The sequence below is a fragment of the Capra hircus genome, chromosome 4, assembly GCF_001704415.2.
Source record: "Capra hircus breed San Clemente chromosome 4, ASM170441v1, whole genome shotgun sequence".
NCBI classification, from domain to species: domain Eukaryota; kingdom Metazoa; phylum Chordata; class Mammalia; order Artiodactyla; family Bovidae; genus Capra; species Capra hircus.
Genome location: NC_030811.1, coordinates 21,307,938 through 21,331,284, shown reverse-complemented (window position 1 = coordinate 21,331,284; position 23,347 = coordinate 21,307,938). Strand labels below are relative to the sequence as shown.

The 23,347-nt window shown below is 50.2% G+C and overlaps 2 protein-coding genes across 3 annotated transcripts in view; one reads left to right on the top strand and one right to left on the bottom strand.

Moving 5' to 3' along the window:
• On the top strand, positions 1,785 to 20,964 carry STRA8 (stimulated by retinoic acid 8). The gene is made up of 7 exons (XM_018047489.1): positions 1,785 to 1,830; positions 1,880 to 1,925; positions 9,650 to 9,868; positions 11,096 to 11,363; positions 15,051 to 15,124; positions 17,462 to 17,573; positions 20,730 to 20,964. Exons 1-7 carry the CDS (start codon positions 1,785 to 1,787, stop codon positions 20,802 to 20,804), a joined length of 840 nt encoding a protein of 279 aa, XP_017902978.1. The 3' UTR covers positions 20,805 to 20,964.
• Positions 20,317 to 23,347, bottom strand: part of LOC102175184 (solute carrier family 23 member 1) — a 64,737-nt gene continuing 61,706 nt past the window's right edge. For both annotated transcript variants that reach the window (XM_005679597.3, XM_013963518.2), the window contains exon 12: positions 20,317 to 23,329. In XM_005679597.3, coding sequence (XP_005679654.2) covers positions 23,085 to 23,329 — 245 coding nt within the window. In that variant the 3' untranslated portion in view covers positions 20,317 to 23,084. The remainder of the gene's footprint in view (positions 23,330 to 23,347) is intronic.

Genomic DNA, 23,347 nt, shown 5'->3' with positions numbered 1-23,347 from the left:
AATCTTGTCAAGAACTGAATTCATGAGATTGCAAATGCTTAGGATCCAGAGAGAACTTTGGGGTCAGTGTCCAACGCACTATTACTCCTTGCCCCCAAGGTTTTCTCTTAATGCTATCCTTGTTCAGTCGCTAAGTTGTGTCCAACTCTTTGTGACCCCATAGACTGCAGCACTCCAGGCTTCCTAGTCCTTCACTATCTCCCAGAGTTTGCTCAAATTCATGTGCATTGAGTCAGAATGCTATCTAACCCTCTCATCCTCTGCCACCTGCTATCCTGTCTTATATCTATTCGGATGCACTCTCGGAGAGACATACATGGATCCTGACAAAGGATCCTACTGATTTGTTGACAAAACAAGATTCAAATGAGAAGCCAGTGTGACCTGGGTCTGAAAAGCTTCTCAGAGAAATTGGGGCTTAAATTGAGAACTGAAGGACAAGCTGACTCTAGACAGGTATAAACCAGGGGTGGGAGGTCGGGGCGGGGGTGGCGGGGTGGGGCGTGGCATTCTAAGTAGGAGGAAAGAAAAGGGAGACAGGCAGTGGCGGCCTCCTCTGGAGACAGCAAGTCATGGGAGTGTCTGCCCCCTATAGGAGAGGCAGAGGACTGCACCCTCATCCGGTGCGGCAAACATCTCCACAGCCGGGCAGATCTTTCCAGAGGAATGTGTTTGGGTAAGAAACCTGAGAGGAAAGTCAAATTATCAGGATTGGCACAGGAGAGCTCTAGACTCCCTACAAGCCAAGAGGCCTTTGGCATTCATATTCCTAGACTATTTAGAGAATTTGAGATCCTGAGAGGACCTTGGTGTTTTTACCTCAGCCTAAATGTCAAACTAAATGCCCTGTTATCCAGGCACATGCATTTCTTTTTTACTTAAACAGGTAAAGAAGACTCATATTCTTAAATTCGAAAGGGTCTTGTTTTTCCCTGTACTGTGTGCTGTCCTTAGTCCCTCAGTTGTATCTGACTCTTTGTGACGCCATGGACTCTAGCCCACCAGGCTCCTCTGTTCATGGGATTCTCCAGGCAAGAATATTGGAGTGGGTTGCCATTTCCTCCTCCAGGGGATCTTCCTGACACAGGGTTCAAACCCAGGTATCCCTCATCGCAGGCAGATTCTTTACCACTAGTACCACCTGGGAAACACTTGTTTTTCTCTGGGCTTCCTGTTCACTTCACTGTTTCACTTTGCTTCCTATTAAAGATTTGTCTGTGTCTGGAAATTGGAGACTATAAAAGGTGGCCTCTGATGTAAACTAGCCCTCAGGCTGGATGGGCCTCTGATTCTGTAGCTGTCCTCCCAACCCAAAGAGGGGTGCCTTCTCAGGGTAGGAAAGACCTCACAGGGTTGGGAGACACCTGCCCCACCTCTCACAGACTGTAAAGAATGAGACCTCAGGGTATGGCCTACCCTCCTTGGCCTCCTTGGCCACCGTGGTCAATTAACAAGTATCTAGTGAGAACCTGCAAGTTCCTGGAGACTTCCTGCTGTAGAGCAGCAGTGCTCTTTGACTGTAAGTCAGGTATGAGCACCTTGGGTTTTCGGGAGTCGAGCTTCGATAACAGGTTTTGTATCACCTATGGTTGATTGTGTATCTGTTGTCGATTGTACTCATTGGTTTGGGAACTTTTACTTGGGAATTGTTCCCCATTTGGCTTCAATCTACCTTCCTTTCTCTTTAATATTTTACCTTTACTATTTAGGGCCAAGCCAAGCCTAGCACCTTGCAGCTTCTCATGGAGACTGCAGGAGAAGGTGGCAACGCTGGCAGCAGAATGATGCCCCGGCGCCTGCAGGAGCTGGAGCAGCGGGTGGCCCGCAGACGCTTGTCCCAGGCCCGCCACAGAGCCACCCTGGCAGGGCTCTTTGGCAGCCTCAGGAAGGCTGTTTACTCCCATTCTGATCTCACAGCCTCAAAGGTATGGGGACCGGAGGGTAGGGAGGAAAAACTCCCACACATGGAAAGACTGTGGAGCCAGGGTGGGGTCTGGCCTGGAGCTCCACCCCCGAGGGCTGCGGCTCGGGTGGGTCAGCGGCCCGCAGAGGACACCTCACAGCGCTCTGTCTGCTCTGGGCCCTACCTACCCGCTGCAGACAAGCCTGGCCTCAGGAGGGAAATGACCCGCCGAGAGGCCGGGTGAGCCAGCCACACCAATGCCCATCCCTCTCATGGGCCGTGGTGAGTCTCCAGCCGCTGCCTGGACCCTGCATTCCCACTGCAACACACACAACTCCCTCTCCCCAAAGCATACCCCCCACTACAGGCTCATGTGTGTCCCTCAGGTTTCATGCACTAACCAGGTCTTTCCCTAGGTGGCAGGACTCTCCAGGTAAGCATTTGTCTTTTCCTGATCTTAATTCTGCCTTTCTCCTTCCTGGGCTGCCGTACTGCTGATTGGTGTCTCTGGCGGAGCACAGAAGGTTCGCGTGGGTTCGGGTGGTGATGGAAGGATGGAGTTGATATCACCAGAGGGAGCAGTCAGGAGGTCTCCAATGTGGGGGAAGTCGTGGTAGCCTCAAGGCCCCTCACCCTCGTTAACAGAGGGAACTGGAATTCAGACAGGACCTGCCAGCTGCCAGGGAGAGGCCAGGTTTGGGGATCCAGGCCAGGCCCTCTTTCCACCGTCCATCTCTCTGGACCAGCCCGTTGCCCTGCAACTGTGGGTTTCCGTCTGGGCTGGTGCTGCTTCCAGAGCAGGTGAACAGAAGAGCACCACCCCCCACCACCAGTGGGCACAGGGCCAGAGCCTCTGTGGAAAACAGAGGAAGGTGCCCCAAGTGCCCTTATGCCCGGATCCAAGGGGGGCAGGAAGAATCTCAACAGAGCTCCCACCTGCTCCTCTAGAAGGGTGTGGGGGTGAGGGATTGGGGAGCGCTGCTCCTCTGCCCGACACCCAGCTGTGGGCGCCTCACGGTGCTCTGCTGCTGCACGCGGCTAAAGCCTGAGAGCCGCGCCTTAGCCGCCCGCTGCAGACTAGGCCACATCCGGGCCTCTCAGCAAAGAGCCTGTCCAGAACAACTCTGCTCCGTGTCCCCGGGTGACATGCATCCAGGGGTGCACAACAACCCCAAGGCCCCTGTCACTGGCCAGTGAAGAAGTATGCAGAGACAGGCAGCATGACTGAAGAAAAAAACAGGAACTGGGGGCTGGCAGTAAGGAGTGGAAGTAAATCTAGAGGAAAACCCTCTGCACCCCTGAAAATTCATACCTCATGATGTGGTAGTGGAGAGCCTGGCTGTTAAGTGGCATCAGTCCACATGAGGTAGGTTCCTCACTAGGCTTCAGTTAAAACACTGGTTAAACAGGGACACCAGTCACGGCTTTCTGAGGCCTGCTGTGGAGTTTAACAAGAAAAAGCATGAAAAACATAGCACGGTCCTGGGTGGTTTAGAATGCGAGTATCGTTTCCCAATGCATCACCTCATTTATTCCTCCCAACTCCGTTCATCTCACCCTCACTCTGCAGAGGAGCAAAATGAGGCTCCAGAAAGTTAGACTATTTGCCTGGGATGGCACAGCCAGGGAGCAGCCTGGAAATCAAATATCTTCTGTCCTGTCCTTCCTTTGCGCTCCTGCTGGAGGGAGAACGCTGAATTTTGCATGTGTGGTGTCCATGCAGAAAGGATTTGCCTTACAAAAGTGAGATTCAGACATGTGTGGCAGCAAGGTCGTACTAGTTTTCTGTGGCTGTCAAAACAAAATACCATACACGAGGTGGCTTAGAACAACAGAAATGTCTCAGAGGTCTAGCCTCTAGAGGTTCAAAATCCAGGTGCTGGCTCCCTCTGACTGCCCTAGGGGAGAACACTTCCTGCCTCTTCTGGCTTCTGGCATTTGCTGGCAATCCTTGGCCTTTCCTGGCTTACAGAGGCGTCACTCCAGTCACTGTGTGTGTCTGTCTCTGTGTCCGAATTTCCCCTTTTATAAGGACACTGGTCATACTGGGTTAGAGCCCACCCTCATGACCTCACATTGACTTGATTACCTCGAGAAAGGCCCTGCTTCCAAATAAGGTCACGCTCACAGGCCTGGGGTTAGAACTTCAACACGTCTTTTTTTAGGGGGACATAATTCAACTCAGACAAAGGTCCTAAGAAAATCAGCCTGCCAAAAATGTTGTAGATACAGAGTTTCAGTGAACAGCACCTGGCCTACGTGGCTCTGTTCTGGCCCAGGTGACGCAGTCAGACTGCAAGGTGGGCATGGGGTGGCCATGCTGCGCGGACGCAGGTGACTGTCCTAGACCAGAGGGCTGGAAAGTCCTCGCCTCCCAAACCTGGGGTTCGGCCAGCCCGTCGGCCCCAGGTATCCCGAGTGGACAGAGTCCTTGCTGACCCAATGGTGTAATTCTGAGCCCGGGACGGGGGCCAGCAGATGGTGTAGGACGGCAGGGGCCCTGCTCTAAAGGAGCAGTCCGAGATCCCCGTGGTCTGCTGGATCTCAAGCCACCATCCCATGGGTCTGCAGAGTGGCGTACCTTTAGTCACCCTCCAGTCTCCTTTCCACACATCAGTGGGGCTCAGTCGGGCCCTCCAGGAGGGGGGTGTTCCTCCACCTCCCCTGCAGGGCGCTCCCACGGTCCTCTGCGGCGCTTACCGAATTCTCCCGTTAAGAGGGGCTGTTGTGTGTTCTGCGTGATGAGTGGTTGTCTCCACGCTCACCTTCCCTATTAGAATGTCATCGGCCTGAAAGCCGGGCAGTTTTGTTTACTCTGTGACCCCAGGTTGAGCATACAGCTGTTTGCCCTTGTGCATGCTTGAGGTCTGGGACTCCTCACAGGCACTGGGCGGTCTGAATAATACACAATATTCAGCGTTTCTCATTGTTGTAAAATCTTGCAGTTACCATTTTGACTTGAATGATGTTATATCCAGTGGTGAAGAAAGGGAAGAAGGGAGCAAGGAAATGCTTGTGATTCTATTTTTGCAGGACAGGAAATTCATAGTTCAACTTGACAGAGCATTTGATAAGACTTTAGGTCAACTAGAATGTATGCATCTGGCACACAAAAATACTTTTTTGTATTTTTACTAACTAGTACATTTACTGGGAGAAGGCAATGGCACCCCACTCCAGTACTCTTGCCTGGACAATCCCATGGACGGAGGCACCTGGTGGGCTGCAGTCCATGGGGTCGCTGAGAGTCGGACACGACTGAGCGACTTCACTTTCACTTGTCACTTTCATGCGTTAAGGAAATGGCACCCCACTGCAGTACTCTTGCCTGGAGAATCCCAGGGACGGGGGAGCCTGGTGGGCTGCCATCTATGGGGTCGCACCGAGTCGGACACGACTGAAGCGACTTAGCAGCAGCAGCAGCAGCGGTACATTTACTAATACTAAACTAGTACATTTACCGTTAACCTGCCTGTAGCACACTGTGGGAAGTGAGCAGAAGTTAATGGGGGGAGAAGGGGGCTTTGTGCTGCCTCTACAGACATTGTCCATCCCAACTTCACAGCGCGTCTATAGTCGTTTGCAGCCCTACCTGTCTGCTGAACACAGCCTAATGGTTTCCAAATGCTTTGGTATTTCTGTGAGAACCATTCCCAGAATACAAAGTAAATGTGGTGCCTTCTGTGGCTCAGAACTAGCTCCTACCCTTTCTGTCGACGATGTCAAAGACAGACTTCGCACCCAAGGTGGGGGTGGCTTCAGGCCAGGAAAGGGGCTTCCGTGTCCACAAAACCAACTCTGCGGGGGGAGGCTGGCTTCTCCGCACTGTCTGTCTCTGTCCTCAGTGGCAAGTTTTGAATAAGGCGAAGAATCGTATTCAGGAACTGGAACAAACTTTGGATAATCTGCTAAAGCTGAAAGGTAAGCGATACCTGCCACCCCTCTGCCTCCCAGTGTAGGGCTGGTTGGTTTTTTCTGTTGAAAACAGAGAGATTGGGGTAAGCCAAGTGAACATATATTTACTGAGAGCCTACTATGTGCCAGGCACTGCATCTGGGCCAGGGGTACGATGAGATCCATGCCCCTGTCCTCAGTGAGTTTAGGGTCTGGCAGGATGGACGAACGTCAGCGGGCTGTGTGAGCAAGAGGAGTTTCTTCCCAGGTGTCTGACCTCCTCTTGAGAGGCCAGAGAAGTGGACCAGGGCTGTCCAACTCAAAAGCAAAGGGCAGAAGCTGTCTCCCTTCTTTGGCATTCAGGCTGGACATCGGGGTTTCATGAGTCAGTGGAAGCTGAATTCTCAACGGGGTGCTCTCCATGCCTTGACTGAGAAGGGCCGGCTCAAGAAGCTCTTCCCCTGTCCCTCTCCCTCTCCCATCTAAAAAGAGAGGTGAAACTGGGCTCTTGACCCTAACACTGAACCTGGGTGGGCTCAGCAACCACCCATGGTCCACACAGTCCAGAAAGGCAGGAGAGACTGGACCAAGTCCCGACTTTATCATGTGTGACCCTTGCCTTCAACTCCTTAATAGGATCTTTCAACCTGGAGGATGGGAATGCAAACAGCTTAGAGGAGGCCAAGAAAGAATATGCCAGCATGTACTCCAGAAACCCCAGGTAAAACCCCCAAGCACCAGGAGACCCAGGACATGCCGCTCTTCTGCCACGGTTCTGCGGCGGCTCGACAGCCCACCCTCCCCTCCAGAATGCAGAACAGAGTGAGAGGCACTGCTTATCTATTTAGAACAGCTTTGTGCTGGAGAGTTCTCGTCTCTGTTTTATCCTAATCACATGTATTGGATTTTTCCTGAATACAAAAATAATCCCACTTATTAACAGAAAATGTCAAAAAGAACAGAAGTACCCGAAAAAGACCATGAAAGTACTTATCTCACCACTCAAAGAAAATCAATGTAAACCATAAAGAATATCCTCATTTTTTTTATTTTGCATATTATTTTGTAGAGAAATGAGATCACAGTATTCATATAGTACTATAGCTTTAAAAAAAAACTTACCTAATGGTTTTACTGAAGGATACATAAGAAGATAAGGGAAATCTAAATCTCTGCCTACTTTCTAGCTTCACAGGAACCTAAGAAAAGCTAAAAAGGATGTCAGAGAAGAAAGGGAAAAGTAGTACATGCGGGTTCTGCAAGGGGAAGGGGAGCTGAAAGGGGAACCTCGTTTATAACAGCGCACTCAGACAAGAGAGGCTGCCTGAGTAACGTCTCTCTCACGCTTCTGTGATCTCACGTGGGACATTTAACGCTCACACCTTTTGACATGCACTTTGTAGCCTCCGTCTTTGCTGTGCTCTCAAAGGCTGGCCCAGGCCCCGCGCCACCTTACCCTGCGCAGCTGCTCCAAGCGCGGCCTGGACTCTGGGCACAGTGGCCGGGCCCTCATCACCTCTGGTGGCGCCAGGGTGTTCCCAGCACGGTGTGAGCTTAGACCAGCCTCCAAGGATGCGCCCGAGTATATGTGTAAACAGTTTTACTCACTCTGAAAAGGGGACTGCACGTCGTGGCTTGTGATCAGTCTCCCAACAACCTGCGGAAGCCAAGTGAGGTTGTTCCCCTCGTTTGGGGCGGTGTTACTGATTTCTTATATTGTCTTCTCTGCGCTTTTCTGTATTTGCAGTTTTTTAAAACAGCGAATGTATACTATATCCTAAAGGAAATAATCAGGAGAAAAATGATTTAATTAAATTCACATTGTAGACACTGTGAGAATACAGAAAAGTATTACGAAGGATGTAATCACCTATAATCATAATCTGCACTGTTTGGTCATGTGGAGGCAAGTGGTATGTGTGTGTATTGAGTATACGTGGCAGGGTATTTGTGGCCATATTTTACAAATCAGACTGGCCCCAGCTAGAAATCAGCCTGGGAGATGATCTCAGTGAGGCAGACGTTAGCTATTGACTCCACCCCCCATTTATTACAGACGCCATGCTCTCACTCCTGATTTAGCATATGAACACTATCACATACTAAAATCTTATTAATACTTGTATCACCCACATGTGGGTGGCTAAATTTCTTTTAGAATCATATTAATTAGGGAAGATTTTTCACTAGAATTATTATAAACCTGCAATAATTAAAACTGTGGTACCAGTAGAGGACTAGATTGATTGCATTTTATAGTTACTATATTTTAAATTAATTAATTAAATTATGAGTAAGCTTAAGTGCTTTTGTTCAGGGTCATTTGTATTTCCCTTCCTGGAAGCTTTTTTTAACCTATTTTTTGCCCATTTTCCTGTTCGGTTGGTGGTCTTTTTCTTATTTAGTGGTAGAAGCACTTTATGTATAATGAGAAATCAGCTGTCCTTCTAGCATATAGATTACAAACAATCATACCTTGGTTGGTTGTTTTACTATTTCAGCATTTCTGTTTTTTGTTTTGTCCATGCAAAAATGAAGTCTAATCTGTCTATCTACAATGGCACCTGATGTTATGTGAATAGTCAGAAAGACTTCTTCCACTCTGAAATTAAACAGAAAGAGAGACAGTGAGAGGCTGAGACCCCTCCTATGTTTCTTCTGGTGCACTTGCTTTTTAACTCAATCTGATGCCTTGGGGATTATTCCTATCAGTATGAAGAGATTCTGGGTACAAGTCTTGGTTTTCCAAATTGTGTCATACTGTTTCATTCTCTTAAAACTAGCTTCTGAAGAGCAGAATTTTGAAGTCCAATTTATTGCTTTCTTTTTTAGGTGGGGCTTTTAGTTTAAACCCAAATGTTTAACCATGGTTTTGGGTACTACTGTAAATGCTACTTTTTAAAATTTCAATTTCCAGTTATTCATTGCTAGTATACAGAATACTACTGGGTTTTGTATATCAACTTTGTATTCTGAAACCTTGCTTCCTTCTTAGTTCTGGCCACATATTTTTAGGTTCTTTGGGATTTTCTGCATAGATAATCACATTGTCGGCAAAGACAGTTTTATTTCCTCCTATCCAATCGGTACACCTTTCATTTCTTTAGTTCACCTTATGGGATGGGCTATAATCTCCAGCATAATTTTGAATAGAAGTGGTAAGAGAGGACATCTTTCTCTTGTTCCTGATCTTGGCAGATAAACAATCTTTTACTACTAAGTATGCTGTTAGCTATAGGCTTTTTATAGATGCTCTTTATCAGGTTGAAGAAATTCCCTTCTATTCCTAGTTTGCTGAGAGTTTTTAAAAACCATGAATGAATGTTGAATTTTGCCAAGTGCTTTTCTGCACATATTGAAATTAATATTTTTCCTTTAGTCTGTTGATATGGTAAACTACACTGATTGATTTTCAAAGCTTGGATAACCATCTTATATTCCTAGGATAAACTTCACTTGGTCATAATGTATTTATACATATGTAGGGTAGGGTAGGTAGGGTAAGAGGACCATGTTGTCTGCATGCTTGGGCCATCAGTCATGTCCAACTCTTTGCGACCCCATGGACTGTAGCCCACCAGGCTCCATCGTCCATGGGATTTTCCAGGCAAAAACATTGGAGCGGGTTGCCATTTCCAGCTCCAGGGGATCTTCCTGACCCAGGGATCAAACCTGTGTGTCTTGTGTCTCCTGCATTGGCAGGCGGATTCTTTGCCACTGAGCCATCGCGGAAGCCCACTTATGCATAGATATAACATATATAAAATATGCTAAAACTGCGTTTAAATGTTTAGTCTTGATGTTCATGAAGGAAATTAGTCTGTAAATGTCTTGTTTCTACTTCCTCCCCAGTCTGGTGTCAAATAAAGTTCATCGGAAAGGCTCGGACACTTGGTGCTCCTTCGAGGCAGCCGGAAAGGATGTGGAGGAGGAAGAAGAAGAGGAGGAGGAGGAGGAGGAAGACCAAGAAGAGGAGGAAGAGGATGAGGAGGTGGAGGAGGAAGAGGAGAAAAAAGTGGAGCTCTCACACTCCTCCGTCACTGTGCTGCCAGACCTGTTGGAATTTGAACGGTGTGAAAGGCCTGGCGCCCGTGGGGGAGGGGACAAGTGCTCCAGCGGGAGCACCCTGCAGGCCCTGAGTCACGGGCCCTCCAGATTTCCACATAGGAAGGGCTCGGGGGTGGGGCTGGCAGAGGGGCTAGAGAAATAGTCTTGAAACCACATTTGCACAGCACGTGCACTGTGTTTCCTCAGACTGACTTTATCTGGGGTGACACTGTGGGGGATTTGAGGGCTAAAATGCCTCCCCACCCCCACAGCATTACTGGTCTTGGAGCAAGGGAAGCAGTGAATGGCTAGCCCAGATTCCACCTGCTGTTCACTGCTGCTGCTGCTGCTAAGTCGCGTCAGTCGTGTCCGACTCTGTGCGACCCCATAGACAGAAGCCCAACAGGCTCCCCCGCCCCTGGAATTCTCCCGGCAAGAACACTGGAGTGGGTTGCCATTTCCTTCTCCAATGCATGAAAGTGAAAAGTAAAAGTGAAGTCACTCAGTCGTGTCCGACTCTTAGCGACCCCATAGACGGCAGCCCACCAGGCTCCTCCGCCCATGGGATTTTCCAGGCAAGAGTACTGGAGTGGGTTGCCATTTCCTTCTCCAATGCATGAAAGTGAAAAGTGAAAGTGAAGTCGCTCAGTCGTGTCTGACTCTTAACGACCCCATAGACGGCAGCCCACCAGGCTCCTCCATCCATGGGGTTCTCCAGGCAAGAGTACTGGAGTGGGTTGCCATTGCCTTCTCTGTGCTATTCACTGCTCCTCTGCAAACTCAAGGCTGAACACATCCATGTATGTGGGCTTGGAGGAGTTATCCCAACAGAAAGAGGCTTACTCCACAGCTTCCAAATTTAAGCGAGCTCATACCATGTCTGCATATTCCCGGGCTCTAAATTTGAAGCCATGTTCCCCTGGTGAGAGAGTCAGCCTGCCCTGCCTCTCATCCTCTCTTCTGTCGGGCAGTGAGCTTCACAGAGGGCGCTGGGAGGACTTAGGAAGGGACCCCAAAACACAAAACTAAGTCGCCCATGGCCCCCAAGCTGGCTCTGCACTGCTAGGGTCAGGGCTGGCAGGGACTAGTGAGGCTGAGTCCCTGGTGAACCACAGTGCGGGGCAAGGCCTGTGCTCTTCACCGCCCCCCTTCCCCACCACGGGATCCTAAGGAGCCGCCGCGGGTTGGGGGACCTTGGGCCACTGGGTTCAGGTCTGGGGGTCACTGCCTTTTCGGTTGCAGGTACCTCAGCTTTTACAAGCAGACGATGGACTTTCTGATCAGGAACAGGATCATCTCCTCCAAGGAGGTGACGCTCCCCATCGTGTCCGCGGCCATCTCCCATCTGTGGCAGACCCTCTCGGAGGAGAGGAAGACCATCCTCTTGCAGGCATGGGAGCAGGCACAGAGCAGCCTCGTGGGGTCCTGTGCAGAGCCGGCCTGCCCTGAGGGCAGCATGAAGGACAGCGGGGTTGACAGCCAGGGGGCCAGCTGCTCGCTGGTCTCCACCCCTGAGGAGGTGAGCCAACCCAAGGGTGAGATGGAGGGTGGGTAGGAAGGAGTGACTCCATCACCTGCCTGGAGACGCCCGGGGAAGTTAGCAGGGTTCCCACAGCCACCTGGAGGTGCTGTCGATGCTGGCGCAGAACGTTTCTGATTTTCCCGACATATATGCACAACCAGAGAACATTTATTTTTCTCCTGTTACCTTCCTGGCCTTTCCATGGGGATTACAGAAGAGACGGCTTAGAAGGCTGTATCCACTCGGATTTTTTCAGCTTCAAGCACTCGCTCATTAAACCAAGAGGTGATGTACTCTGCCCACCCGGGGGGGCCTGAGTGGCAGGAGGACTTCCGCTACATCTCCCGGCCATGTGGCCATAGATTCGGTTCTTTCCTTCTCCCTGCTCTGCCTCCTCTCAGGGCTGGCATCTCACCTTTCCCGCCCTCCCCATTTACCGCACGGGGTATAATTGTGGAATGGCGGCCAGTAGCAATCAAGTTATTATTCCTCCTCCTCTGCATCAGTTCAGTTCAGTTCAGTCGCTCAGCTGTGTCCAACTCTTTGCGGCCCTATGGACTGCAGCACGCCAGGCCTCCCTGTCCATCACCAACTCCCAGAGTTTACTCAAACTCATGTCCATTGGGTTGGTGATGCCATCCGACCATTTCATCCTCTGTCATCCCTTTCTCCTCCTGCCTTCAATCTTTCTCAGCATCAGGATCTTTTCCAAGGAGTCAGTTCTTCACATCAGGTGGCCAAAGTATTGGAGTTTAAGCTTCAGCATCAGTCCTTCCAATGAATATTCACGACTGATTTCCTTTAGGATGGACTGGTTGGATCTCCTTGCAGTCCAAGGGACACTCAGGCGTCTTCTCCAACACCAGAGTTCAAAATCATCAATTCTTCGGTGCTCAGGTTTCTTTACAGTCCAAGTCTCACGTCCATACATCCTCTCCTTCAGGCAAGAGAAAAGACTGCCTCTGGCTTTTTCTTAAGCATCAGGGAGGCACATCTCCAGAAATTTCCACCCTCAGTTCCCTCCCACCCCGCAGAGTATTAATAGAGTGGAGGTACCCACACCTTTACTGTAAATGCTCGGAGTTCGAGCTGTTAACCCCGGCCATGGTCAGCCAAGTGGAGCGCTGGTGGGCGTTAGCGGTAGCTGAGCGCTGAGATCAAAGTGGGCTCCTCCGCTGCTCTTTCAGAATTAGGACAGCCCGGAAGGCTGCTGCTCCCACTTGGGGCCGCATCTCTCCTCCCTGCTCTAGTGGGGCGGGCGACTCTTTGCTTCTCTGCTGCTTATCTAGTGCTCTGCAGGACATTCAGCTTGCATGGCACCACCGCCCTGCTTTGCCCTGACTTTTCAAACATTCCTCAGTGGGTCGTTTCTTTAAGGAGATGTCCGGTGTCTCTCTGGGGAGTCTTCGAGCCAGAGAACCTCCAGATGCCTCTGATGCTGGGGGAACAGCCCTTGTTGCTCACTCAGTCATATCTGACTCTTTGTGACCCCCATGGACTGCACACGCCAGGCTTCCCTGTTCTTCACTGTCTCCTGGAGTTTGCTCAAACTCATGTCCATTAAGTTGGTGACGCCATCCAACCATCTCATCTTTTGTTGTCCCCTTCTCCTGCCTTCTATCCTTCCTTAGCATCAGGGTCTTTTTCCAATGAGTTGGCTCTTCATATCAGGTGGCCAAAGCATTGGAGCTTTAACTTCATCAGTCCTTCCAATGAATATTCAGGGTTGATTTCCTTTAAAACAGACTGGTTTAATCTCCTAGGTGTCCAAAGGACTCTCAAGAGTCTTCTCCAGCACCACAGTTAGAAAGCATCAGTTCTTCAGCAGTCTTTTTTATTGTCCAGCTCACACATCCCTCTGGGAAAAACCATAGCTTTGACTAGACGGACCTTTGTTGGCAAAGTAATGTCTCTGCTGTCTAGGTTTGTCATAGGTTTTCTTCCAAGGAGCAAGTGTCTTTTAATTTCATGGTTGTAGTCACCCTCTGCACTGATTTTCAGTTCAGTTCAGTTCAGTCACTCAGTCATGTCCAACTCTTTGCGACCCCATGAACTGCAGCACGCTAGGCCTCCCTATCCATCACCAACTCCCGGAGTTCACTCAGACTCACGTCCATCGAGTCGGTGATGCCATCCAGCCATCTGATCCTCTGTCATCCCCTTTTCCTCCTGCCTCCAATCCCTCTCAGCACCAGAGTCTTTTCCAATGAGTCAACTTTTTGCATGAGGTGGCCAAAGTGCTGGAGCTTTGGAACCCCCCAAATAAAGTCTCTCACTGTGTCCATTGTTTCCCCAGCTATTTGTCATGAAGTGATGGGACCAGATGCCATAATCTTCATTTTTTGAATGTTGAGTTTTAAGCCAGCTTTTTCACTCTCCTCTTACTCCTTCATAAGAAACTCTTTAATTCCTCTTTCCTTTCTGCCATAAGGGTGGTGTCATCTGCATATCTGAAGTTATTGATATTTCTCCCAGAAATCTTGATTCCAGCTTGTGCTTCATCCAGCCCGGCATTTCCCATGTACTCTGCATACAAGTTAAATAAGCAGGGTGACAGTATGCAGCCTTGATGTACTCCTTTCCCAATTTGGAACCAGTCCATTGTTCCATGTCCAGTTCCAACTGTTGCTTCTTGACCTGCATACAGGTTTCTCAGGAGGCAGGTAAGGTGGTCTGGTATTCCCATCTCTAAGAATTTTCCACAGTTTGTTGTGATCTACAAAGGCTTTACCTTTGAAGTAGTCAATGAAGCAGAGGCTTTTCTGGAATTCTTTAGCTTTTTCTATGCTCCAGTAGACAGCCCTGGATGCCCCATTCTCTGGGGGGCTTCCTAGACACCAGGACCCGGGCATGGAAAACTACTGTCGCCTCACCCAGTCCTTCCAGTTCACAGGCGAGGCTCAGCATGTGGGAGGACCTATCCAGGATGCCTAATTCCTGCTCTAAGGATTGCATCCTTCATCACATATTCTTTTTTTTTTTTTTTTTTTTTCAAATCTCTGCCCTTTGGTCTCTAGTTTATTGTTGACCCTCCAGACTTCTCAAGCGGAGTTTAGTTAAAAGGCAGGCGCTTGGCTATTACTCTAGACCCACTGAATCTGAGTCTTTGAGGGGATGGCTCAGAATCTGTTTTTATCAAGCACCCCAAGTGACTGGTGTGACTGCAACGGACTCCCAAGGTGGAGTGAGGTTGGGGCAGGGACATGGGAGGGAGTGGGTTGACTGTGGCATATCCACCCTAGGAGTGGGCTCTCTGCAACCTATCCCCCCAGCCCCCTTAATCTCTGTTCTCCTAGCATGAAACTGCTAGATTGCGGATCCTGGGCTCAGTCTGTCCCTTGGGCGGTGTAGATGAGCCCTTTCCCATGTAAACAGAGGCTCACCTCTGGCTGTTGCCTCTGCCACCTAAGCTCCCACCCTCTTTAGAAAGAGGAGACCGTGGTCCCCAGTGCTTCCCCACCTCTCAGCCACGCTCTGGGGTTGGCAGTTTTTTCTGGGTGGTCAAGAACTTAATATTCATCCCCTGTAAAGGTCACCAAGCAGAGACCCTGGGTTTGGGCCTCAGCTTTAACATGCATCCCTTTGGGGACAGGGGGTAGGGAGACTTTCTATCCCTTGGCAACCAAGAGCAAACATCAGAGTGTGGCAGATTTCTGACACGTGAAGTTTTGTGGTTTCTTTCAGATCCTTTTTGAAGATGCCTTCGATGTGGCAAATTCCCTGGACAAAAGTGAAGCTCCAGGCACATCTAGCCCCAGGTGAGGAGGGGTATGAGACTGTGTGTGTGTGTCCCTGTTGGGGTGTTTAGGACCCTCTCCCTTGCAGCCTCTCAGAGGGGAGCATAATTCAGTGGAAGTTCTTGGAAATCCACTTTTTCCTGTGATTCAGAAAAGGCTGGTTCTAGGATTGTGCCATTGCCCTGGGGAGGATCTTCTCTGGGGTTTCTTCAGCAGAGACAGTTCTTCCATTGTGATCCAGGGCTGAGATACATCAGCCAGAGTTGTCAACTCTAGGTGGTTTGAACTGTCTCCTGGGGTGAGCTGGCCATGGGTGGGTTACAGCAGTCAGTCTGGTTTGAGAGGTGGACACAGAGAGGTGTTGAGAGGTTACAGCAGTCAGTCTGGTCGAGAGGTGGGCCAACATGGAAACAGGCCCCATGCCTGAGCCTTGGGGTGAGTGACAGAGTCTCAGAGCTGCACAAGGGGAGAAGCTGTTTTCACAGTGCTGATGGGAAGGATGTAGAAGGAGGGATGACCCCTTGAAGTCAGAAGAGCATCTGGCGAGATTTTAAAACAAGCAGCAGCTTGTTTTTTTTAAACACACACACACACACACAGAGTTGTGTTTTCTCAGAAAGAGAGAGTTTAGGACTAAAATTGCCTTGCTACTTTGAAAAGCTGTGGTCTTACAACCTACAAGCAAAGCCCCCTCAGATACCTGGTTAAAAAGAAGTGTCCAGTGGTTAAGACTCCATACTTTCAAAGCAGGGGGCCCGGGATTGATCCCTGGTCAGGGAACTAGATCTTGCGTGCTGCTAGTAAGACCCACACAGCCAAATAAATAACTTTTTTAAAATTTATTTAAAGAAGCAAGAACATGTAGCTTTCTGCCTTGGGAATGAGGTGACATTCATGTTCTCATGATCCCAAAGAACATCTCCATTCTTTCTGAGGCCTGTGGCTCCAGCCCAGAGCCCTGGCGGCCTGCAGGCAGATGAGATGTCAGCATTTGCAACTCAGCTGCCACCCCTCCCCCACCCCCAGCCTAGCCAGAGTTGCCCAAAATCTCAAAGCGATTTTCCGTGGTGCCTCTTCCCGGCTCTGTAGTTTGATTTTGCTGAAACCGGCTGGAGACAGACATTGCTATCTCTTTGTTGGGCTTGGGCTGTGAACACAATTTGGTTGAAAAGTGGCCAAAGTGTACTTGGCAAATAATTCTGTTAACTCCTCACCCTGCTGGTGGAATAGAAAACAACCAATTAGGGGGAAAAAAAATTTTTTTTTTCTTTCTTTCCCCAGAAAGGCAGAGGGTTGCTGCCAGGGTTCCCAAGCTGACTGTGAGGCCTCATTCCAGCAGGAAGCGAGGTCAAAGCACCACCAGCTGTCCAGGCCTGATTCACAGTCCTTGGTAGGCTTCTCCCCTTGTCCCAGGAAACAGCAGGAAAAGAATCTTCAGGGCAGCCTTCCATCTGTGCCAGGGCTGGCGTTTCACATTAGACCTCCTGAGCAGAGGCATGTCAAGGGACTGAACTTGATCGTGCCCTGTGCTTCCTGAGCCTGAGCAGCCACGGGAGGGAGCAGAGCCTGACTGGGCGGAGAGGAAATCTTGCTCCTTGTTCCCCAGGCCACAGCTCAGAACACTGAACTAGGACCCATGGGCCAGCCTCCCTGTAGTCTTGCTTTCCCAGCAGCTTCCAGACATGATGCTGGAACTGGGGCTGTGCAAACCTTCCACAGAAGGCTCTGGGCCACTGGAGGGTTGAGCTGCGTGCTTCAAAGTGTTTGGTTGTCATTGTAATCCAGATATTTTTAGAGGGTGCAAGCAGAGGTGGAGATTGTTATGCTCCGAGCCCGTATCTCCGAACCAACTGAGAGAGCAAGTCCACCACAGTATTGGAAACGCAAGAAGGGAGTTTGTTTATTCCTAGCGCACTAGGGCCCAAGTCTCATCCCACACAAGGGAATCTGACAAGAGCCGCGAACAAAGGAGTATGGCGGCTTATATACAGGCAGTTCTTTGTCTCAGTTACAGGAGTAGCTGGCGTTACATGATTGGCCAGGCAGGATGAGCGCATATCCTGTCTCTTTCTGATAAACATGACTCAGGTCCTAGAGACCGTTGTTTGGTCCCTAACAGAGATTGAGGGCAGGATGAGAAGCGGGCAACAGAGGATGAGATGGCGGATGGCATCACCGAATGAATGGACATGTATTTGAGCAAACTCTGTGAGATGGTGAATGACAGGGAAGCCTGGCATGCTGCAGTCCATGGGGTTGCAAAGAGTCAGACACGACTTGGTGCCTGAACAGCAACAACAAAGTAGAGGTAAAAAGTTAGGATTCTAACTGCTGTTTCTTCCTCCTTTCTGCCCTTAGTTCCGTGCTGGCTGTCTGCAACTCAAAAACTCCCGAGGATAAGTTTCAGCTCTACGTGCAGATCATCGATTTTTTCAAAGGCCTTTGCTGTGTTAACACTCAGGTCAAACAGGTAGGATGGAGCAGGGTGCAGTCAGGCCTTGGCTCGTCTCCTCTCGGATGGTGGGCTCTGGCGGGGAGCACGGGCTGCAGCTCCCCCAGTTCATAGCACGGGGGGATGTCCTTCCATGGATAGTTGACTTTAGCCTAATGCATCTTGTGGAAGGAGAATGTCCAGGGAAGCAGGGAAGAGGCAGAGGGATGCTCTTCAGGGCACATCTGAGCCTGGGAGCCTTGAGGCAGGGACCAGACCTCAGAGGCCTGGCTCTTGGCAGGCCTTCCTACATGTGTGATTCCTTGATGCCTTTCTGAGAGGCTGAACTAGTTCATCATTTTCTGAGACCCTGGGGTAATGTTTGCTGTCAGCTTTTGAAGGATATTAATTTCTGCTTCCAAAAAGCTGACTGTGCAGCCCACAGTGACATGCATTGTGGGGGTCTTGGTTAGAAGGTCCATTCCTGGAAGTTTCCATGGAGGGAGGGGGTTATTCATGAGCTGCCAAGGAGACAGCCCCTTTCAGATGCAGAGGCATGGATTTTCCCACTGATTTAGCAAAAATATGGCTGTTTATTTTAAAAGGTACGTGATAGTGATGAAAATGTCCCAAAATAATCAGGGAAGCTTTTCAATGTGGCCCTTTTCCTGCTCACCCTTCACTTCCCTCTGCTGAGACCACTTGGAGCCAAGGCCCTTTCCTGCAGTTTGCTTTCTGCAGCCCCCACCAACCCTTGGCTGCCAGCCCTGACCACTGAGTCCCTTTCTCTGGACACAGTGAAGTCAGGTCACTTTACCACGGCTTTGAGAGCAGATGGATGGGATGGTCTTTGTTTTCCCCACTTCATTACTTTACACATAGCAGGAAAGAAAGAACTGGCAGGACTGGAGCTCATGTAAAGCACAGGCGCTCAGACTTGACTCACCTAGGGAGTTCATTGGAATGCAAATTCCTGATGCCCCCACACTCAAGATTTCCATTCAGTGTTGTGAGATGTGGCCCCAGGAATCTGTGTCTTGAACAAGCTGCCCAAGTGTCCTCATGCAGGAGGCTTCAGGCCTTGGTACAGGGTGTGTAAAGAGGGCAACTGCATTCTCTTCCTTGTTCATCCCAGTACCTGTATTGGTTTCCTAGGACTGATGTAACAAATTACCACAAACTCAGGGGCTTAAAACAACAAAAATTTATTCTCCCAGAAGGCCCAGTTGTGGTGTTGACCCGCCATGCTCCCTCTGAAAGCTCTAGGGGAGAACTGTCCCTGCCTTTTCCTGGCTCCCGGTGGCTCCCCGCAACGCCGGAGGTCCCTGCACTTGCAGCTGCATCGCTGCCTCCATCTTCTGTGCATCTCTGTGTCCCTCTCATCTTGTAAGGACGCCTACCATTTGGATCGAGGGCACACCCCAAATCCAGGATGACTTCAGCTTACAGCCTTAGTTAATCACATCTGCACAGACTCTAGTTTCAAATAGGCTCCAGGTGGACATGAACTGGAGGGAATGCTACTAAACACACTGCGGCACCCAGTCCCAGAAGACACCTCTTACAGCCTAGCAGTTTCACAGATCTGCAGCTGAAGAGCCCCTCATCATCATTTTGAGGGGCTTAGAGATAGTTGGATGGCATCACCGACTCAATGGACATGAGTTTGGGTAAACTCCGGGAGCTGGTGATGGACAGGGAGGCCTGGCGTGCTGTGGTTCATGGGGTCGCAAAGAGTTGGACGTGACTGAGTGACTGATCTGAACTGACTGAAGGAGGCAGAACATTTGGAATGACACTCGGGCCCTCTGTGACAGGCTCCAGTGTGTGGCTCCCTCCCCAGATGTCTGGCCTCGGGGCATCCTCCACATTGCAGCTCCCCCTTTTCTCAACCTTTGCCTCCATCCTCACCCTAAACGCAGGGTCCGGGTGATTTTCCTTTGACCAGTTCTTCCCCCTCTTGGGTGCTCTGGCTCTGATGTGCCCCACCCCTATCAGGAGGGCACGGCAGATGAGGACCATTCTCTGCAGCTTCATTCTCAGAATCACCCCCAGTCTGGTCCCACATCCATGAGATGGTTGGCTGGATTAGGGGTGCTTCCCAAGGCCCAAGGGAATCAACCCTTAACGAACAGCGCTAACAAACTACAGGGGTGATTTTCTGCTGGGGTGGGGGTATGCAGGAAGAACACAAACCCAGGAATGTACTTTTAGGGGAAGAGGCAATGAGGAATCAGGTTAGCTGGTGTCATCGTTAAGGGAATGAGAAACACTTGCTAAATTAACATAATGCTGTTTCTTTTCAAAATGATCCCCAAATAGCTAACCCATGTGGTTTAAAGTTTAAATGTTACCAAAAGATGTACAAAGAAAAGGTAGTCTCACCTACTGATGTTCCTTGTTCCTATTGCATTCCCTCCCCTAAAGGCAATTATCATGACCAGTTTCTTATACAGTCATCCAGAAATATTCTCCAGCTACTTATATAATCTATCAAATACAAATGGTATTCCCAGGTGGCTTTAGTGGTAAAGAATCTGCCTGCAATGCAGGAGACCCAGGTTTGATCCCTGGCTTGGGAAGATCTCCTGGAGAAGGAAATAGCAACCCACTCCAATATTCTTGCCTGGAAAATCCCGGGGACAGAGAAGTCTAGCAGGCTACAGTCCATGGGATCGCAAAGAGTCAGACTCAACTGAGCACGCATACGTCAAACGCAAATGGCAGCCCACCATACACACTGCTCTGGACCTCGCTCTTTTAAAATAATGAATCCCACAGAGAAGGATCCCATTCCTTTTATTGGAACAGCTGCAGAGTATTCCATGGGTGGGTGCATCATGGTATAATTCATCATCCTCTGTTGAGGGCATCTGGATAAAGCTTTAAGATTGCCCCTGTCTCACTCATGCGTTCTTAGAAATCCCCAGGAGAGGAGAGAAGCCAGTTCTACTGTATCCAGGAGAAGCCCTTCTGGAGACTGTAGAGTATGGAGTCGAGTGAAATGGAAATGGACTCCCTGCCCCTCATTGCTCTTAACTTCCTGGCTGGAAGCTGGAGGAGAAGATACCGCTGAAGAGATGTGGGGGAGAAGCAGAGGGAGGAGGCATGCCTGAGATGGTGGGGCCATCTCCCCCACCTGAGGCCTGGAGCCCTCAAATAAAACTTGAATCCTCTTCTACTGGTGTTTTGCAGGAACCGGACCTTCCCGTTGACGATGAGATGATAATGTTGAGGTGCACGGAGACATTTGACGATGAAGATCTGTGATGCAAGAGGGCTGGAAGCAGGAGGGGATGGAGGAGGCTGGAGGCCTCCGGCTTTGAGTTCTGGCAGCCCAAGTTGCCCCTGCCTTGGCGTTTTGGAGTGGGCTGCCCCGAAAGCATTTTGATGGTTGTAGTTTCTGGTTGTTATAAAGTATTTGAGAATAGTGTGGTTGTGTGTCTGTCTTTCAGGGTTGTTTTGAATGAGGTGCTGGCCTGCTGCAGGGGGTACCAGATGCACCTGAGGACCAGGCCATGAGTCTTTCAAGAACAGGAGGGCCAGGATCTGTCCCATGACACTGGGTACTTGCAGCACACCTGGTTCAGGGCATTGTGTTGATAGGTTCTAGAGAGCTCTGGTGTCCACCTCACATCCTGCAAGCTCTAAAAGCCCAGGAGCAATGCTGACCTCAGTCTTGTGCTCCAAGACGCCAAGGCAGAATCACCTATATTTGCTTCTTCTGACAATAAAGACTCCTGAATGGAGTCCATGTCAGGTCCCACAGTACTTGGAATGCTTTTTGGTGAGGCTGCTGGGCAGAATGCATCAGTGCACTTGGGCCTGTGTACTGGGGGTGATGGTTATTATTACATGTCAGCTTGGCAAGGCCATGCTACCCAGGTACTTGGTCAAACATTTTTATAGATATTTCTATGAAGGTTTTAGGTGTTGTTTTTTTTTTTTAAGAAGAGATTAACATTTAAATCAGCAGACTTTGAGTAAAGCAGATTACCCTCCATAGTGTGGGTGGGCCTCATCGAATAAGTTGAAGGACCAAACAGACCACTCTTGCGACCCCGTGGCCCTGAATTCTCCAGGCCAGGATACTGGAGTGGATAGCCTTTCACCTTGGATCATCCCAACCCAGGGATTAAACCCAGGTCTCCCATATTGCAGGCAGATTCTTTACCAGCTGAGCCACAAAGGAAGTCCAAGAATACTGGAGTGGGTAGTCTATCCTTTCTCCAGTGGAGCTTCCCAACCCAGGAATCGAACCAGGGTCTCCTGCATTGCAGGCAGATTCTTTACCAACTGAGCTATCAGGGAAGCCCTAACCTCCCTCAGGAAGAGGGAATTCTTCCAGTCACTGCCTTCAGATTCCAGCTGCAACTCGTCCCAGCCTGCATGGCCTGCGCTACAGACTTCAGACTTGCCAGCCTCCACAATCACCTGAGCCCAATCCTGAAGTCAATCTCTCCATCTGCCTTCCCCATATGTGTGTGTGTACATATATATCTCTAGACATATATGTATATATATATATATGTATGTACACAGACACCCTATTGGCTCTGTTTCTCTAGAGAATCCTGACTAATCCATTGAGGATGCAGAGAGAACAGGTTCACCTGGCTCTGTATAGTTTATAAATCATGACAACAGTGTCTCCACTCCACTGAAGGCCTTTCAAAGGCTTTGGTTGTTTCATGTCCCTGTGAGAACCTGCAGTGCAGGTTAAGTCTTAGGTCCAAACCTGGTGCCATCTGACTCCACACCCCCAGTGCTCACTGCCTCACTATACCATCCTGTGATGCACTATCTGACGCCAAGGACTAGCACTGGGGATATGCAGGGACTGTAGCTTTGCAGACCCTTCAGGGTTTACAGGGGCTTCCCAGGTGACACTAGTGGTAAAGAACCTGCCTGCCAAGGCAGGACAGGTAAGAGAGGTGGGTTCCATCCCTGGGTGCAAAGATCCCCTGCGGGAGGAAGTGGCAACCCACCCCTATATTCCTGCCTGGAGAGTCCCATGGACAGAGGAGCCTGGCGGTCTACAGTCCATAGGGTTTCACAGAGTCAAAGTTGGACACGACTGAAGTGACTTAGCACAAGCACAGCGTTTACAAATGGCAGGGGCCTGGAGGGGAGCGGCCTGATTGGGAGGAACCTGGATGGGAGGGGTCAGCAGGCCTCATACTTCTTTGCGGAGGAAGAGAAATGTTATTGTCACCTTTTAGCTAACAGCCCCATCTCTGTTCCCTGCCCCACCCAAAGCCTCTGCCTCCCAACGCATCAAAATACTGCCTAGAGGCTTTCTGTGTGGACACCGGTTTGCCCTGGTTTACCCGGGAGACGGGAGGGCTGAGCACGGTGTAAGGATGTAGCTTGAGGCCAGGCCTTGCTGCCTCGCTGAAGGGGTCACAGCACGCTTGCCTGGCCTTCATCTAACACGTATCTAACTCTGCCACCATGTGTGGGGTGCAGAGGCGCTCAGGACGCCAGGGTACCTCCCACAGAGGGTGGGGCGAGGAGCACACTGGGTGGGGCCGTGCAGAAGGAGCCGTCTCACATCCGGGTGTCTGTGGCGCTCGGGGGCCGCTCTCCTGAGGAGTCCCAGGGCCAGAGCGAGAGCTGGCTCACTCCCACCGCGCCTTCCCGGGGCCAGAAGGGGAGGTACTGGGCGCAGGAGGACGTGCAGAACCTGGTGCCGATCCCCCAGGGGAGGCCGTAGACCTCCAAAGCCTTCGTAGTCTCCTCAGACTCCTCCTGGACTTGATTCCATGCCAGAAGGCCTCTCTCCTCCAGACTTCCTAATAGGAGACAGCGAG